The sequence below is a fragment of the Denticeps clupeoides genome, chromosome 11, assembly GCF_900700375.1.
Source record: "Denticeps clupeoides chromosome 11, fDenClu1.1, whole genome shotgun sequence".
In the NCBI taxonomy this organism is placed as follows: Eukaryota; Metazoa; Chordata; class Actinopteri; order Clupeiformes; family Denticipitidae; genus Denticeps; species Denticeps clupeoides.
Window position 1 is genome coordinate 19299294 of NC_041717.1, and position 17900 is coordinate 19317193.

At 45.4% G+C, this 17900-nt stretch overlaps 1 protein-coding gene across 2 annotated transcripts; it reads left to right on the forward strand.

Annotated features, from left to right (window-relative positions):
• The first annotated feature begins 1624 nt into the window (after positions 1-1624).
• Positions 1625-17883, forward strand: hsd17b4 (hydroxysteroid (17-beta) dehydrogenase 4). Of its 2 annotated transcripts, XM_028996703.1 has the most exons (24): positions 1625-1826; positions 6135-6188; positions 6435-6542; positions 7215-7274; positions 7374-7395; positions 7485-7531; positions 7673-7757; positions 7927-8114; positions 9001-9092; positions 9871-9895; positions 10356-10484; positions 10848-10948; positions 11463-11699; positions 12733-12784; positions 12872-12943; positions 13136-13239; positions 14007-14072; positions 14939-15008; positions 15180-15286; positions 15830-15916; positions 16520-16606; positions 16685-16823; positions 16911-17038; positions 17312-17883. In XM_028996703.1, exons 1-24 carry the CDS (start codon positions 1769-1771, stop codon positions 17399-17401), a joined length of 2208 nt encoding a protein of 735 aa, XP_028852536.1. In that variant the 5' UTR covers positions 1625-1768; the 3' UTR covers positions 17402-17883. The 2 variants fall into 2 exon arrangements, with proteins under 2 accessions (XP_028852536.1, XP_028852535.1); XM_028996702.1 differs by having other exon boundaries at positions 16520-16823.
• Positions 17884-17900: the final 17 nt, after the last annotated feature.

Sequence of the window (17900 nt, forward strand, 5' to 3'; positions counted from 1 at the left end):
AGATGCTGTGAGGGCTGGATGTAAATTAATTAAGCATTTCTGAGCAGGGGAATCGTGCTGACTGTCCCCCCCCCATCTGTCTGTGATTACCTGTGAATATGTCTATCTGCATGATAATACTCATGATTAATTCTAATTTTCTTATAAATAATAGTTATATACTAATAATAAAATCAGGTCTATTCATTATGTGTTTTGGGGCAACACACAGTTTCAGACCCTGTCAAGTCAAGCATATAGATATAGATACACATGTTCGACAATAAGAAAGTTACAAGTTAATCTAAATATTCTCTAAAGAGGAAGTTCTTGAGCTGTCGTTTGAAGGTGCTCAGTGACTGAGCTGTTCTGACCTCGAGGAGAAGTTCATTCCACGACCGAGGGGCCAAGACGGAGAAGAGTCTAGATGAGCGTCTTCCTTTTACCTTCAGAGATGGAGGGACCAGGCGAGCAGTACTGGAGGCTCGGAGTATACGAGGTGCAGTGCGAGGTGTAATAAGGGCTGTGAGGTAGGATGGTGCTGCTCCATGTTTGGCTTTGTAGGCCAGCATCAGTATTTTGAACCTGATGCGTGCAGCTACTGGGAGCCAGTGGAGGGAACGTAGCAGAGGGGCGGTGTGGGAGAACTTGGGAAGGTTGAAGATCAGTCGTGCTGCTGCATTTTGTATGAGTTGTAGAGGTCGGATGGTACATAGTGGTAGACCAGCTAGAAGGGACATCTATGATGTCTTCCATAGATGGGGCAGTGGTGGTGGCGTAGCGGTTAAGGAAGCAGCCCCTGTCATTAGAAGGTTGCCGGTTCCGCCAAGGTACCACTGAGGTGCCACTGAGCAAAGCACCGTCCCCACACACTGATCCCTGGGCGCCTGTCATGGCTGTACTGCTGCATGATGATTAAAAGCAGAGGACACATTTTGTTGTGTCACTGTGTGCTGTGCTGCTGTGTATCACAATGACAATCACTTCACTTCACTTCACTAGATGCCCTGATGTGTGTGTTGTAGTAGTCCTTACCGTTGTTCATTATTGTCATCATCGAAAGCTGCTTGATGAGATGCCGAAAGTGTTCAGCGTGAACCTTCAGGGCTGTTGGAGACCGTCCCCGTTCCCTGTTCATTGTCCTGTATCTTCAGTTTTTGCCCTACTTTTCCAAACTGGTAGTTATTATTGTGTTTTTGTGACATTATTGTGTTTTATTTGTGTATTAAATGTTTATTCCCATTTTACATTTACAGCATTTACCAGACGCCCTTATCCAGAGCGACTTACAATCAGTAGTTACAGGGACAGTCTCCCTGGAGCATCTTAGGGTTAAGTGTCTTGCTCAGGCACACAATGGTAGTAAGTGGGATTTGAACCTGGGTCTTCTGGTTCATAGGCGAGTGTGTTACCCACTAGGCTGCTACCACCCACTATTTTATATACATACACACACAATATAAATTTGAAATTGTGTTTAAAAATATTAACATCATGGAGGGCTGAATACAAATGGCCAATTCTCAAGCAAAATACTTTTTGTTGTTTACAGTTTTGCAGCAGCAGATTTCCAACCTTTGCTTCCGTCGTCCGATGACGCAACGACGCACGACGGCACGCACGCACGCACGCACCCACAGCCCCGCCCACTGCGGAAGTGCAGGCAGAAATCGTGCGCGTCCGTCAGGTGCGTCAACGTCCCGTCGCCCGGTCCGGGTTTTTCCATCTGCGTGTCACCGTCACCGTCACCCGCCGCTCCACCGCACGGCTCCGCGCGTCTGCCCCGGCCATGTCTCCGCCTCTGTCGTTCGCCGGGAAGGTGGTGCTGGTGACCGGAGCCGGTGGGGGTGAGTATCCTTGGGCCTGCAGCCCCGCCGCCGTCCCCAGGGCGAACTTTCACCCCCCTCTCGCGTCCAGGGACGTTATTAGATAACAAGCGGGTTAAAGGTCGAGCACACTGCAGCCATTTTTCAACGCTTTTTTTCTGCGCATAATGTTCATTTTCCAGAAAACTATGCAGTTATGCTCTAAATGCAAAAAAAAAAGTTCTTCAAACTTTCGCACTGTCTGCTTCTCTTAACCAACTTGGTTTACATTTGCAGCATTTACCAGACGCCCTTATCCAGAGCGACTTGCAATCAGTAGTTACAGGGACAGTCCCCCCCTGGAGACACTCAGGGACACAATGGTAGTAAGTGGGATTTGAACCTGGGTCTTCTGGTTCATAGGTGTTACCCCACTAGGCTACCCCACTAGGCTACTACCACCCTTGGTTCCTGTGATGAACACCAGTTCGCGAGTCTAATAAGCACAAAAAAAACCTTCATTTCGGTCTCACGTTCAGCATTCTGAAAGGATGCAGGCTGTGAGCGTCAGGCAGGGGCTGAATATTACTGAAATGTTCCTTTTAATCGGCATCACTCGAGATATTCGTCTCTTTTTTTCCTTTCTTTGATCTTGTGGGCACCAGATTATCGGATTACTTGACCTCCTTTTTACTTTTAGCCGAAACTCCCCAAGAGCAGCGGGGAGATGATGACTCAAAATCCTAACGTCTTATTGCGAGAGATGTGGGGGGCAAAATGTTATCTGGCTTTACAGCCATACGAATTAGAGGATTTCTGCACTGTGACTTGCAGGGGAAAGGTGACCCCACCTTTTATGCCAGGCAGTACGGATAAAACTGATAGCACCATGCACTATCTGATGTATGGCTGTGGTCCATGAAGACGTGCACATATGTACAAAAGGACAAGCGCATTTAAGTTCAGATTAAGTTTGTTCTAGTTAGAATGTGAGTGTGTTATAAGGATTTAGGGCTTCAGCCGCACGTTTTAAAGTTGACCGCGATGGGGGACACGATTTATTTACTTTTTTCTCCTTTAATCAGCAGCAATAAAAGTGGGCGGGTTTCCTGTGTGGAAAGAGCGATTGACATTGTGCTTTGGACTTTGTCCTTCATTTTGGACCGATGTAATTTTAAATGTACAGGCCAAAAGTTTGGACACACCTTCTCATTCAATGTGTTTTCTTTATTTTCGTGACCATTTACGTTGGTAGATTCTCACTGAAGGCATCAAATGTATGAATGAAAACATGTGGAGTTATGTACTTAACAAAAAGTGGAGACCTGGCCTCCACAGTCACCGGACCTGAACCCAATCCAGATGGTTTGGGGTGAGCTGGACCAACAAGTGCTAAACACCTCTGGGAACTCCTTCAAGACTGTTGGAGAAGCATTTCAGGTGACGACCTCTTGAAGCTCATCGAGAGAATGCCAAGAGTGTTCAAAGCAGTAATCAGAGCAAAGAAACTAGAATATAAAACATGTTCTCAGTTATTTCACCTTTTTTTGTTAAGTACATAACTCCACATGTGTTCATTCATAGTTTTGATGCCTTCACTGAGAATCTACCAACGTAAATGGTCATGAAAATAAAGAAAACACATCAAATGTGTGTCCAGACTTTTGACCTGTACTTTATGTTTATCTTTACAGCATTTAGCAGCAACAGAGACTAATGAGTGTGGACAAGACTATTAATGGCTAAGACGACAGCTTGACATATAGACTAGACTAAAACTAAAATTAAAACAGGCCGCCAAAAACAACTATACTAGTCATTCAGTTGGACAACTATGTTCCGAAGAGAAATGGAAAAATATTATTAGTGTAATTTTATGCAATAAAGGACCAAATTAATCTATTATACAGTGGTGTGGGCAGTGGTGGCCTAGTGGTTAAGTAAGCGGCTGCTGGTTCAAATCCTGATCCGCCAAGGTGCCACTGTGCAAAGCACCGTCCTCACACACTGCTCCCCAGGTTGTTCCATGTTGCCCAAGATCTGGAGGAGATCTGTATGGAGGAGAGGGCCAAAATCCCTGCTGCAGTGTGTGCAAACCTGGTCAAGAATTACAGGGGATGTCTGACCTTTTTAATTGTATACATTTTATTTCTCCATATTTTATTTCTCCATCTATTACAGATCTACAGGGAGAGCAGAATTATTAGGCAAGTTGTATTTTTGAGGAATAATTTTATTATTGAACAACAACCATGTTCTCAATGAACCCAAAAAACTCATTAATATCAAAGCTGAATGTTTTTGGAAGTAGTTTTTAGTTTGTTTTTATTTTTAGCCATTTTAGGGGGATATCTGTGTGTGCAGGTGACTATTACTGTGCATAATTAATAGGCAACTTAACAAAAAACAAATATACCCATTTCAATTATTTTTTACCAGTGAAACCAATATAACATCTCCACATTCACAAATATACATTTCTGACATTCAAAAACAAATCAGCAACCAATATAGCCACCTTTCTTTGCAAGGACACTCAAAAGCCTGCCATCCATGGATTCTGTCAGTGCTTTGATCTGTTCACCATCAACATTGCGTGCAGCAGCAATCACAGCCTCCCAGACACTGTTCAGAGAGGTGTACTGTTTTCCCTCCTTGTAAATCTCACATTTGATGATGGACCACAGGTTCTCAATGGGGTTCAGATCAGGTGAACAAGGAGACCATGTCATTAGTTTTTCTTCTTTTATACCCTTTCTTGCCAGCCACGCTGTGGAGTACTTGGACACGTGTGATGGAGCATTGTCCTGCATGAAAATCATGTTTTTCTTGAAGGATGCAGACCTCTTCCTGTACCACTGCTTGAAGAAGGTGTCTTCCAGAAACTGGCAGTAGGACTGGGAGTTGAGCTTGACTCCATCCTCAACCCGAAAAGGCCCCACAAGCTCATCTTTGATGATACCAGCCCAAACCAGTACTCCACCTCCACCTTGCTGGCGTCTGAGTCGGACTGGAGCTCTCTGCCCTTTACCAATCCAGCCACGGGCCCATCCATCTGGCCCATCAAGACTCACTCTCATTTCATCAGTCCATAAAACCTTAGAAAAATCAGTCTTGAGATATTTCTTGGCCCAGTCTTGACGTTTCAGCTTGTGTGTCTTGTTCAGTGGTGGTCGTCTTTCAGCCTTTCTTACCTTGGCCATGTCTCTTAGTATTGCACACCTTGTGCTTTTGGGCACTCCAGTGATGTTGCAGCTCTGATATCTCACTATTTTTGACTTTTCTGAGCCTGTCAAGTCCTTCTTTTGACCCATTTTGCCAAAGTAAAGGAAGTTGCCTAATAATATCCACACCTGATATAGGGTGTTGATGTCATTAGACCCCTTCTCATTACAGAGATGCACATCACCTAATATGCTTAATTGGAGCCTATACAGCTTGGAGTAAGACAACATCCATGAAGAGGATGATGTGGACAAAATACTCATTTGCCTAATAATTCTGCACTCCCTGTATCCTGTGGGACAACTTGAAAAATTTAAACATCAAATAATAATTTTCCCACTGTATGGATGACCGAAGTTAGGAATAACAATAGTTAACAGCATTGTTAACACAGGTTAGCAAATGTTAATTGCCACTGGACATGGGCTTGTGGCATTAGGCCTGTTTATTTTTTGTGTGTTGTGTATGCAATTCCATTCTATGTTAGTGTAGGCCTGTCATGATTTACATTTATCAGACGACTTACAATCAGTAGTTACAGGGACAGTCCCCCCCTGGAGACACTCAGGGTTAAGTGTCTTGCTCAGGGGCACAATGGTATTAAGCGGGATTTGAACCTGGGTCTTCAGGTTCATAGGCGAGTGTGTTATTCAAAGTGAAGTGATTGTCACATGTGATACACAGCAGCACAGCACACGGTGCACACAGTGAAATTTGTCCTCTGCATTTAACCCATCACCCTTAGTGAGCAGTGGGCAGCCATGACCAGCGCCCGGGGAGCAGTGTGTGGGGACGGTGCTTTGCTCAGTGGCACCTCAGTGGCACCTTGGCGGCTCGGGTTTCGAACCGGCAACCTTCTGATTACGGGGCCGCTTCCTTAACCGCTAGGCCACCACTGCCCCTCCACTATGATCATGACATTAATTATCATGCAAATAATTGCTATCAACTGTTTTACTGGCTTCAATTCCTCTCCGCTGTAGGTATTGTATGGGTACTGGAGGGATGTTTGGTGATCGATCAGAGTTTTTGTAAATTTTGAGTTGCACGAAATTAATCACGATCAGGCGATTTATGTAATTATTAATATTATTATAGTAGTAGTTATTGTAATTTTTTTTGCAGGGCTTGGTCGAGAATATGCTTTAGCCTTTGGAGAAAGAGGAGCCTCTGTGGTTGGTAAGTCAAAAAAAAAAAAAACTATAATTTTTGTTATTTTTACAGACGTGGGCACGAATCTCTCAAGGCCAAGACCAGCCGAAGTGCTTTTGTTCTGCAGTAGACAAGATAAAAATACTTGAGTTTGGCCCCAGGCCGTCGCTGTTACACAACGGCGGGACGAGGCCATTTGCATCGCGGAGTCAGGTGAAAATTGAGCGCCGACTTGTGTTTCGTGAACTGAGGAGCTCTGTGCTGCGTTTCCAGTGAACGACCTTGGGGGCGATATTAAAGGAGGAGGAAAGAGCTCGGCCGCTGCTGACAAGGTGGTGGAGGAAATAAGAGCTAAAGGAGGCAAAGCCGTGGCCAACTACGGTGTGTATCCACGCGTCTGCACTCCCGTACACATGCAAATAGAACATCAGTCTTTACATATTTGGATTCTGTCTCTACTGTGCAACTTAATGTGCTTTTATATCGGCCTTGCTGGACCCCTAATTCTGCATCGAAAGTCTCTTACGAAATTCAGCCTTGGTGCAGAATTGCAGCCACTTTGATCCAGTCCCACAATGAGATTTCCCAGGACGCGGCGTTTCGGTGTCTGTAGCTTTAAATGCTAATGAGATGGAGGGAGGCGGGGTGAGGAGGAGAGCGGCCTATAGAAGTTGAGTGGGCATTCGCGGAAATGACGTCATCAACACCATTCACCGAACACAATGTTCTGCATATTTTCAGAATAAAAAAAATTCCCCTTGTGACGACATAAGGAGACAAATTTCAGATCCGACCGTCTGAGCTGCCACTCTCTGAATGTCGGAGCTGAGTGTCTAAAGCGTTCTTTACACCTATCGCCATTTCCTGCCACTGCAGGACCATAGACAGGCCAGAGCAACTCGTATTAATGTTAAATCATCTCACAAAGTGACATTTTCATAATATGGGACCTTTTAAGACTAGAGAAAAATTTACCATACTACACACAAATTTAAGTAACAAATACATAAAAAAAATCCTAATAACATATTGATTGTGTGGGTTTGCCCTCAGACTCGGTTGAGGATGGCGAGAAGCTGATCCAGACTGCCCTGGAAGCCTTTGGAAGAATAGGTAAGATGAAATAAGTGACTTCTGAAGGGACTTAAATCCTCTAAATTGCGTAAATCTGCGCCATGTACCAAATCATTTTTGTTCCTCTTTGCTCCACAGATATAGTCATAAACAATGCTGGGTAGGTTGATCGAATTCGGACAGTTCTACAACGGACAGTTACAAGCACTTGATGCTGAATCTTGGTTGTGGCCCCTGCCTTTGTTTTAGGATTCTGCGAGATCGATCTTTTGGTAGAACCAGTGACCAGGACTGGGGTGAGTATATATTTATAAATTATTTAATATATTTCTGATTTGTTTGTACTGATTAGATCATTGTTATTTTTTTAATTAAATAAATAATAATTAAAAAAATATTATATATATATACACACATATATATTTTTTTGGTTATAGACCTCATCCATAGAGTACACTTACGAGGCTCCTTCCAGGTCACCCGAGCTGCGTGGAACCACATGAAGAACCAGAAGTTTGGCAGGTAGCACTATGCAGACCAGGTTTAAGTTTGGATAACCGTTGTGATTTTGATCCATATTTACAAGTCGCGGAATCTTATTAAAATGTTTAATGCGCCTGTAGCCGGGTATGATGCGGCAGGAGATCTGTGCACGATTCGAATTTTTGATTACGAGATCGTCCTTTCCCAGGATCATCATGACCGCGTCTGCGGCTGGCATCTATGGGAACTTCGGTCAAGGCAACTACAGCGCCGCCAAGCTGGGCCTTCTGGGACTGTCCAACACGCTGGCCATCGAGGGCCGCAAGTACAACATCCACTGCAACACCATCGCCCCCACGGCCGGCTCCCGCCTCACCGAGACGGTCATGCCACCAGGTCCGACGTAGTATCAGTATTGTTTTAATTGTGTAAAACGGTTACCTGGCTAGCTAGGCTTGAAGTTCAAATCAAAAGGTATGAGAATCATTTAGGTGTGTTGAAAGTTTATTTCTATACCGTGCTTTAATGATCAGAATTTAAAAAGTGAGTCTGGGCAGTTATACGATATGGTTTGTGGGTCTTTTAGCATTTATAAAATAACCCAGAAGTCCCGTCAAGTTTTAATTATTATTGAACGCTACTATGCTGAATTCCACTTTCAGTGCAATCCGTAGCCTGCAAAGGCGTCCGGTGGCATTTGTAGGGCAGACACTGTACTGCACCCAATTCATTACTGCATTACTGCAACAGTTCATTGGCTGGTTTTTAAATGGCTGGTTTTTGGAGCTCTCTGGGGCCGCGGAAATGCAATTTGTGGATGTTACGGTTTCTAAGTCTAGATCCATTAGGTGCTGCCCTTGTGTTTTTGGCTCCCTTCAAAAGAAACAATTCCACAGCAGTAGGCTCCTAACTGGACCTGTCCTTCACCAAATTGTGTGTGTGTGTCACATGACTGCTTTTATTCCCGAGTGGAGCTGTGATGTGATCCTGTCTGTCAAGTAACCTTTTCCTCATGACAGGGGACAAAAAACATTTCTGAATGAAGAACAAATTAATCCGAACAGCTTCAACGTTATCATTTCTTCAGTCTCCGGAGTCTGTGTGTGTGTGTGTGTGTGTTGTAGGGCTGTCACCGTAATTTAATTAAAATTTCACAAAAAAAAATTAATCCCAAAAATTTCTACGTTGTAATGAATGATTAATCGACTGATGTATGTATGTTGGCGTGTGCTTCTTGTCTGTCACGTCGTGAGAGAGACTGACATTGTGACCCGCCCCTCAGATCTGCTGGAGTCGCTGAAGGCGGAGTACGTGGCGCCGCTGGTGCTCTGGCTGTGTCACGAGCAGTGTCAGGAGAACGGGAGTCTGTTTGAGGTGAGCTCTGCCACGCCCTCTCCTCCCTTCTGTTCTGCACCAGGCTGATTTTAGGACCCTAAAACTTCCGTGTCTACCTGTGACCTTTGCCGTCTTCTTCTAAACTTCTAAACAGTTGTAGGCTTTTTAAGGTAAGAGACGCTTATTGGGTAAGAAAGAAGACCCGTATCGAACCGCCAAGGTGCCTCTGAGGTTGTTAATTTCACACAGTGAAATGTGTCCTCTGCGTTTAACCATCACCCTGAGTGAGCAGTGGGCGGCCATGACAGGCGCCCGGGGAGCAGTGTGTGGGGACGGTGCTTTGCTCGGTGGCACCTCAGTGGCACCTTGACGCATCGGGATTCGAACCGGCAACCTTCATGGCAGAACGTGGTCTTGGAGACCCAGTGGACCAAAAGTCAAGCACATTGTACCATTTGACTTTTTAACAACACAAGTCAGGAAGGTTTGCAGTGTGAACCACTTTGAAACTTTTAATGCTGCATTGTCCCAACTTGCCATAAATTGGTCTAAATCTAGATGAAATGTAATGATAGAGTGTGTACAGCAGCATATAAGCCACACCCTGTAATTGTACACTTTAGCACGTGCGAATGCAGCTCCTGAAAACGCTTAAGTGGTCTAGGTCCGTAGGTATTTATTATAAGAACCCTGTAAGAGCTTCTATTCTGGAAGACGCCACTGGTTAATATTTGTTGCTTGAGGTACCATACGCCCCAGCGTCGTTGACACGTTAACAGGCCTAAACTGTGTTGTGTGTCTCATTTTTTTTCTCCAGGTTGGAGCCGGCTGGATTGGAAAACGTAAGTTTGGGACGAGCGCTTGCACACATCAGCGTTGTATTTAGTGTATAGCTTCGATGAATGAAGGCCATTAGTTGTTATTATTATTGTTTGTATTATGAATTGCTCGGTTCGATTTTTTTGACGGTGGTTAGTCAAAACTAATCAAAAATACAAAGCTTAATTCCACTGGGAGACCTTTATGAACATCGACTTCATAAATCAAGCAATTAATCGCTCGTTTTGTATAGAATTAATCACGATTAATCACAATTAATTCTTAAGACTTGCGCTTGCTGTAACATTCAAAACTACTACAAGTGGAAAAGGGGCCTGCACCATAATTGTAAACTCTAAAAATAATGTTAATTGATTAAATGTCCTAGCCGAGTTGTAATGGCAGCTATAATAAACTGTGCATGGTGATGTTCAGAGCTGGAGAGGGGCGGCGGTGAGTTTGATATCTGCCTGTGGCCTGCAGTACGTTGGGAACGCACGCAGGGCGCCATCCTGCGCCACAAGGACCAGCCCATGACGCCCGAGTCGGTGCGCGACCGCTGGGACCAGATCTGTGACTTCGCCGATGCCACCAAACCCGCCAACATACAGGGTGAGTCGAGGGCCTTCCGTTGGGACGAGAGAGGCAGAGCGCGTCGAACCCAGGCAGGCACTCTGAGTGAGTCGGGCCCTCGAAAGCCCGCCCCCGCTTGGGCGAGCGAGAGCGCCCGAGGTCCCCAGCAGACGGCCACCGATGGCACAGCTTTGACGTCGTTCTCCCCCCCCCCCCTGCCGCCGCTCGCGCCGGGGAAACTGCTTGGCGGCGTGGAGGAGGGGGAGTTTGTCTGGAGGACACGCTCCTGATTAGCATGCGTTTGTAGTGCTCACCTTCCATGGCGAGGGAGCCGCGGCGCGCTCGTTAGTGTGGTAAACAAGGCGCCGGGTTAATTAGTCCCCCCGTCCCCCGCTGCTTTAGAGTCCCTGCAGACGCTGGTGGAGGTTCTGTCCAAGGTGGATGAGGGACAAGGGCTCAGGGCCAACCGTACCAGCGGTGTGGCTTCTTCTGCTATTAACCCTGTGAGTACGGATGGTTGCGCACACACACACACACACACACACACACAAACACACACATATTTACATGTTTTGCGAGGACCTACATTAAGATCTGTGGGGACTTCTGGACTGCTGCCGCAAGAACTTATTTCCCTTTAAGGTCGTCTTCCCTTGCATTAGCGGCACCAGTAAAAACTGCGATATGACAAAAGATGGCGTACAACACGTCCACAGCATCAGCATTTTGGCTGATGTAAGTGTGTGTTGATTGGCCAAAAGAATTTTATTTTATTTTACTTTATTTTAAACACCATATTATTGACCCCTAGGGGGGAAAATAGTTGCTGGGGTAGCTCCCCCTGTGGCCACTTCTTGCAATTACATTACTAAATCACTTGCACGCAAACTGTAGATCTACATACAGGGTGGGCCATTTATGGACACACCTTAATAAAATGGGAATGGTTGGTGACATTGAACACGTTTTATAAGTGGTCAGAAACTTTTAAATAACTTTTTTTTTTTTTTTTTTTAGAGTGAGGCGGTAGGGCAGGTTCTTCCAGAAATGACCTACAGCTACACACACATCGAATGCATCCTATACGCACTGGGGGTGGGCATGTCCACAAAGGATGCAGACCACCTCAAGTTTCTGTATGAAGGTCACGAGGCCTTCACCTGCCTGCCCACCTTCGGGGTCATCCCGGCCCAGTGCTCAATGTTCAACGGCGGCCTCAGCTCCATACCGGGCCTCAACATCGACTTCACCAGGGTGGGTGACATATAGGGCTGTTTAAATTGCCGAAATTCTAGTAAAATGTTGTGCCGGTAGCGATGGTGGTGGCCTGATCTGGGTACAGCACCGCTCCGGGGAGTTCGGCCTCATCCGTGCGCACGTTCGAAATGAACGCCCTTCGAACGTGTTTTTGCTGCACTTTGTGGCAGTGGTGCTCGCTTGAAGCTGTTTTAATGCTCGTTGCTGTTCACCATTCGTTCGGCCATGTGAACGAGGCCTTAACTTTCATCTCACTGACTTATTACAAAACATAATGTGGAGTCATGTAGAAAACATTATGTAATATACCATACTGTACTTATTTATAAAGCACTTTAACACAACAAAGGAGCTGACCAGACTGCTGTACATTAAAATTAAAAATAAATGAGATTGCCAGGAACAGGACAGACATGGACAAAATTCTTTTTATTCTTTATTTTTAATGAAAACAGAATAAAATAAGAGAAACATGCAGCAATTTGAATTAAACATGGGGTCAAATAAAACAGACAAAATTTCAGATGGCATATTAACAGAGTTAAGAAAGGACTGCCTAAGAAACCACATAAAACACTGCATGAGAACACCGTAAGAACCACGTCACATCCAGGGTGTAAAAGTGAGTTTTTAAACGAGATTTAAACACAGTGATTGTTGGCGCCTGTCTGACACTGATTGGCAGGTCGTTCCACAGACGTGGGGCGGCCATTGCAAACGCCCTGTCACCTCGGTGCTTGTAATGTGACCGAGGGACAGACAATAGTCTCTTTTCTGAAGACCTGAGAGAACGGGATGGAGAGATTTCGTTTGGAAAGGCCTGGTTTGAGTTTGGTCAGCACATAAAAAAAAAAAGCACATAATGTACATAATTTATGACATAATGTAACATAATATAATAACATAATGAAGAAAATTGAATGGACTCGTGAGACCAGTGAAGGCTCACCCCCCCTTGTGAATTACTGAACCGAAATGCTTGTTTTGTGATTTCAGCCTTGATTTTTCTTTTGTTTCAATTCTTACTCAGCTGTTGCATGGTGAACAATACCTGGAGCTGTACAAGCCACTTCCCACCTCAGGTGAGGCTCCACCCACCTCTTCTCCAGTGTGCAAGGTTCTAGAGGGTCCCACAGGCCCTCGTATTTAACCGTACGTTTCTTACGCAGGCACTTTGACCTCTAGAGCTTCAATCGCTGACATCGTGGACAAAGGCTCCGGAGCGGTGATACTGCTGGATGGTGAGGTTCTGTGGGTTTTTTTCCCCCCCTTCCACCCCTTTCTCGTGTGGTTCTTCATCAGTAGGCCGGAGGCAGAAAATGGTGGATTTGAACAATGTCACACTTTTGGCCTCCAGGAGTACAGTTAACATTGTGTGGCCGTGAATCTGTAGAAATAACTGGCGTGGTGTGAAATGTCCTCTCTCCGAACAGTGAACACGTACAACGGGGCGGAACTCATCTGCTACAACCAGTTCTCCGTTTTCATCGTTGGAGCTGGAGGCTTTGGAGGGAAGAGGAACTCGGACAAAGCAAAGGTCATTCACCATGTGTTCTGGATGCTCACGTCCTTACACCTTGAATGTTTTTAAGGTGGTATTCAGATGTGATGAGGTGGGACCAGGGGCAGTGGTGGCCTAGCGGTTAAGGAAGCGGCCCCATAATCAGAAGGTTGCCGGTTCGAATCCCGATCCACCAAGGTGCCACTGAGATGCCACTGAGCAAAGCACCGTCCCCACACCCTGTTCCCTGGGTGCCTTCATGGCTGCCCACTGTTCACTCAGGGTGATGGGTTAAATGGGTGGTAGTAGCCTAGTGGATAACACACTCGCCTATGAACCTGAAGACCCAGGTTCAAATCCCGCTTACTACCATTGTGTCCCTGAGCAAGACACTTAACCCTGAGTTGCTCCAGGGGGGGAGACTGTCCCTGTAACTACTGATTGTAAGTCGCTCTGGATAAGGACGTCTGATAAATGCCGTAAATGTAATGTAAATGTAAATGCAGAGGACAAATTTCACTGTGTACACCATGTGCTGTGCTGCTGTGTATCACATGTGACAATCACTTCACTTTAGAATATTCCCTTTTATTTTGTTTAATCAAGCAGGAAATTATATTATAATTATTGGAGATATTTGAAGGATGATATTTGGGTTCTGCCTACAGGGTGTAGAAGTTGCGTTCCATTGTTCTGTAGAGAATGTGGCCTACCCTTAAGCAATGTCTCTCGTCTACTAGCTGCTTAGTAGTTATGTCTGACCTGATGATGATGATTGTGATGATTATTATTACTCTATGCAGAGTCCGGTTGCACCTCCCAGCCGGGCCCCTGACGCCGTGGTGACTGACGAAACCACCAGCAACCAGGCGAGTGTGTGTGTGTGTGTGTGTGTGTGTGTGTGTGTGTGTGTGTGTGTGTGTGTTTAAAACAACACCTGTGAGGCAGAGGAACAGGATGATCCGTGCTCCTCTCGTTACTGTCACACTGCTCTCGGGTCAGATCGTTCTCCCCACATGTGCCTCATTTCCACTGGAAACTGGAAATTTATAAAAAAAAAAAAAAAAAAAAAAAAAAAAAAAAATAAAAAAAAAAAAATATATATATATATATATATATATATATATATATCTCGTCAGTATGCAAATGACCAAGAAGTTCAGTGATTGTGCGCCTCAGAAAAGCTTCAGAGGTGGAGGGGGCTTCACTGTCAACTGGGGCAAAACAATCTGCAAGTCATATGTTCAGCTCCTAGAACAAATTTATCTTGCACATAGTTTTTTTTTTTTTACTTTTACTGATTTAATTTTATTATACACATGTCTGATACATGCGTTTTAGAAACTGAAATTCTCACACTATGAATGGCATATCCTTTTGTTTGGCTGACAATTTTTTTTTTGTCTGCCTTTTGTAGTATAGAATTTCAGTTTCTAAAACTAAACTTTTTTTTGTTTAAAACAGTTTTTTTTTTTCTAATTACATTTTAAACATCTTCAAAACCTTCAGGCTTGTTAAGATTCCTTGTCTAATCTTCTCAGTGGAACATCCATTTCAGCTTTGTTTCTCGGAATATGCATATTGTATATTTTATATAATGCATATTTTTATACTTGCCGTGCAATAGAATATTTAACCGCTCAGGTTTGTCTATTGATTATGTATCACGGCGTATTGCTGCCATTTTCCAGCAGTAGAGCTGTGATGTGAATGAAGACGCTGTATTTATTTATAGGCAGCCCTGTATCGGCTGAGCGGCGACTGGAACCCGCTGCACATCGACCCCAATTTTGCTGCTATGGGAGGTAAACACTATATAATATTAAATATTCGAAATCACAAATTGTCCTTTGCTTCCCTACCTGTTCGTTTAACCCTTTCATCCAGCTGGGACGTTTCTATTGTTTCCAGTCATTTGCTTTTAATTCTTCTCATCCGGATTTTGCACGAATTTTGTTTTGACGCCACTTTTTCAGGATTTAAAAGTCCAATCCTGCACGGCCTCTGCTCTTTCGGTTTTGCCGCCCGTCACGTGCTGAAGCACTACGCCAACAACGATGTCACCAGGTTCAAGGCCATAAAGGTCGGGTCATAATGATGCCATGTAGTGTGTGTGTGTGTGTGTGTGTGTGCGTGCGCACAGTAGGGATGGAACAAAATCAGTAGAACATTCCACCAGGTTCGGATGATTCATTTATTTTGAATGTCTGCAGAATAGAATATCTCACATATCTCATCCCATAATAAATGCACTTTCATGCATTTTAAGCCGAAATTGGCAACCACCACAGAGAAAAGGATTCAATATTTTTATATCATTCTATATGATGCTAATAAGCTGTAACCATGGTGATGGTGTCTCATGTATAGATCATGCCCACCAAAGTTTTTAAAAAAAAAAATGTATTTTCTAATGTTCTGGTGTTTGACGGTCTACCTCTTTATCACCGGCTCTTGGCGGAGGGATGTTAAACGGGTGCGGAGCTCCGGAGGATGCGAGGGGAGCGGGACTTTTAATGACACGGTTAATGGGCGCTTCATGCCCGCCGTTGTGCATACCTGCTGCGTGTTGACGTCCGTCCCTCCGTCCTTCTTTACACGGTTTATCTCATGCTGTGTCTACCAGGTGCGCTTCGTGAAGCCCGTCTTTCCAGGCCAGACCCTGCAGACAGAGATGTGGAGGGAGGGCAACAGGATCCACCTGGTGTGCAAGGTACCCACCTGCCAGTCGGCACTCTGCTCGGCGGATGATGATCGTGAGGGATCTTTCTTCATAACTCGCGTAGGGGTGTAGCGGCTCGGTTCGGTTTTCAGACCAGCCGAACAAAGCATACTAATAATACTAATAATGAAGTAAAATCAAGATAAATATTCATCTCTGGTAAATAACCAGCAAATAAAAAGTCCCTAAGTTGGACATTTTGAAAGTGTAACACAAATTTCAACCATTTACTCAGAAATGTGTTTATTAGTATCGCTGGCATGTGAAAGAATTGGAAGGGGCGGGGCTTGGGTGAGACGTTGGACATTATTGCTGCATTTTGAAAAGATGTTATTTAAACCGACGTTAGACATTTTCAGGAAGAGCAACTTTTTAGGAAGCAGTTAATGAAGAGATGAAGACGTTAGATGCCTGTGTTGCGTACGGATGCGATAAGCATTCTTTAGCGCAAGAAACGTGCTTCGCATCATTGTGCCACTGTTTCCATCTCTGCGAAACTCGGGTGTGTAAATTCGGTTTATTCCCCGTGTGGCTGCAGACGAAAGAGCGTGACTGAGAAGTTTTGTGTGTGTGTGTGTGTGTGTGTGCGCGCAGGTGAAGGAGACGGCCGCCGTGGTCCTGTCCGGGGCCTACATCGACCTGCGCGCCGATGCAGGGCCCTCCGCCGGCGCCACGGGAACGGTACGTTCACCATACCCGGCCCTCCCGGAGACGTTATTCTCGTTGTTAAAATGCCCCGCCCCCCCCTCCCGGGTCCAGGCCGAGGGTCTGCAGAGCGATCTGGTGTTCGCCGAGATCGGCCGCCGCATCAAGGACGTGGGTCCGGAGCTGGTGAAGAAGGTCAACGCCGTCTTCTCCTGGGACATAACCAAGGGCGGCCAGACCTGCGCGCAGTGGAGTGCGTAAAAGCACAGAACCCGGTTCTGCATCGCGTATTTTGGAATTCGGTTCTGTACCAGTCATGTTTTCGTTTCAATTCGCACAGCCATTGACCTGAAGAGCGGGTCGGGCTCCCTGCACCAAGGCCCCTACGCCGGGAAAGCCGACGTCACGCTCACCGTGTCGGACGACGACTTCATGCAGGTGGTGCTGGGGAAGCTCAACCCTCAGCAGGTAAACAAGACCGTTCATAATATCTCATATTTTTACCGTGGGACGGTGGCGGGAACCCCGATGGCGCCACACGCTGCTCCCCGGGCGCCTGTCATGGCCGCCCACTGCTCACCAAGGGTGACGGTTTAAAGCAGATGACACGTTTCGTGGGGTCACCGTGTGCTGTGCTGCAGCGCATCGCGATGACAGTCACCTCACTTCTAGTGGCATCCTGCCGTGAACGAGGTCAGGACGTGACCTTTTCTTGACGATGTCGTTCCCTGTCGCCCGCAGGCGTTCTTCGGCGGCAAGCTGAAGGTGAAGGGCAACATCATGCTGAGCCAGAAACTGGAGAGCATCCTGAAGGACTACGCCAAGCTGTGAGATGGCGCGCCGAGGAGCTGGTAGTGCCTGGTCCTGAGATCTTGTCATTGTCAGATTATGTATAATTTTTTGAGGTTGATCAATTTAACATAGTTTGAAATTTTTTTTTGACTAAGGAAATTCTCTTAAGACCACAGAGCTTCTTCAGTTAAGCCTGAATATCAATTATTTCTGCAAAAGTGAATCAAAACTTCGAACCGTTGATAAGTCCTCGGTGCGGCTGATTGGTACAGCAGGAGTCTTTGAAGGATTAACAAAAGAGGAGAAAAAATTAACAAAGTCTAAAAACACTAAGCATCTTTTGGCTGGGCCTTGATACGCTATGAAGTTTCAGCTCTTAATCACTTCAAAAGCCTCCCGGTCCTGCAGCGAACATCCACTGGACCCCTTTTAGTCCATGCGCTTCTTTCAGTCTAAGCAATGTGAGCGTCCACTTTCAATGTAAATGCTAATATTTTGCAATAAATGCGGTTTAAATGCAAGCGTTTGGTGTCTTTAA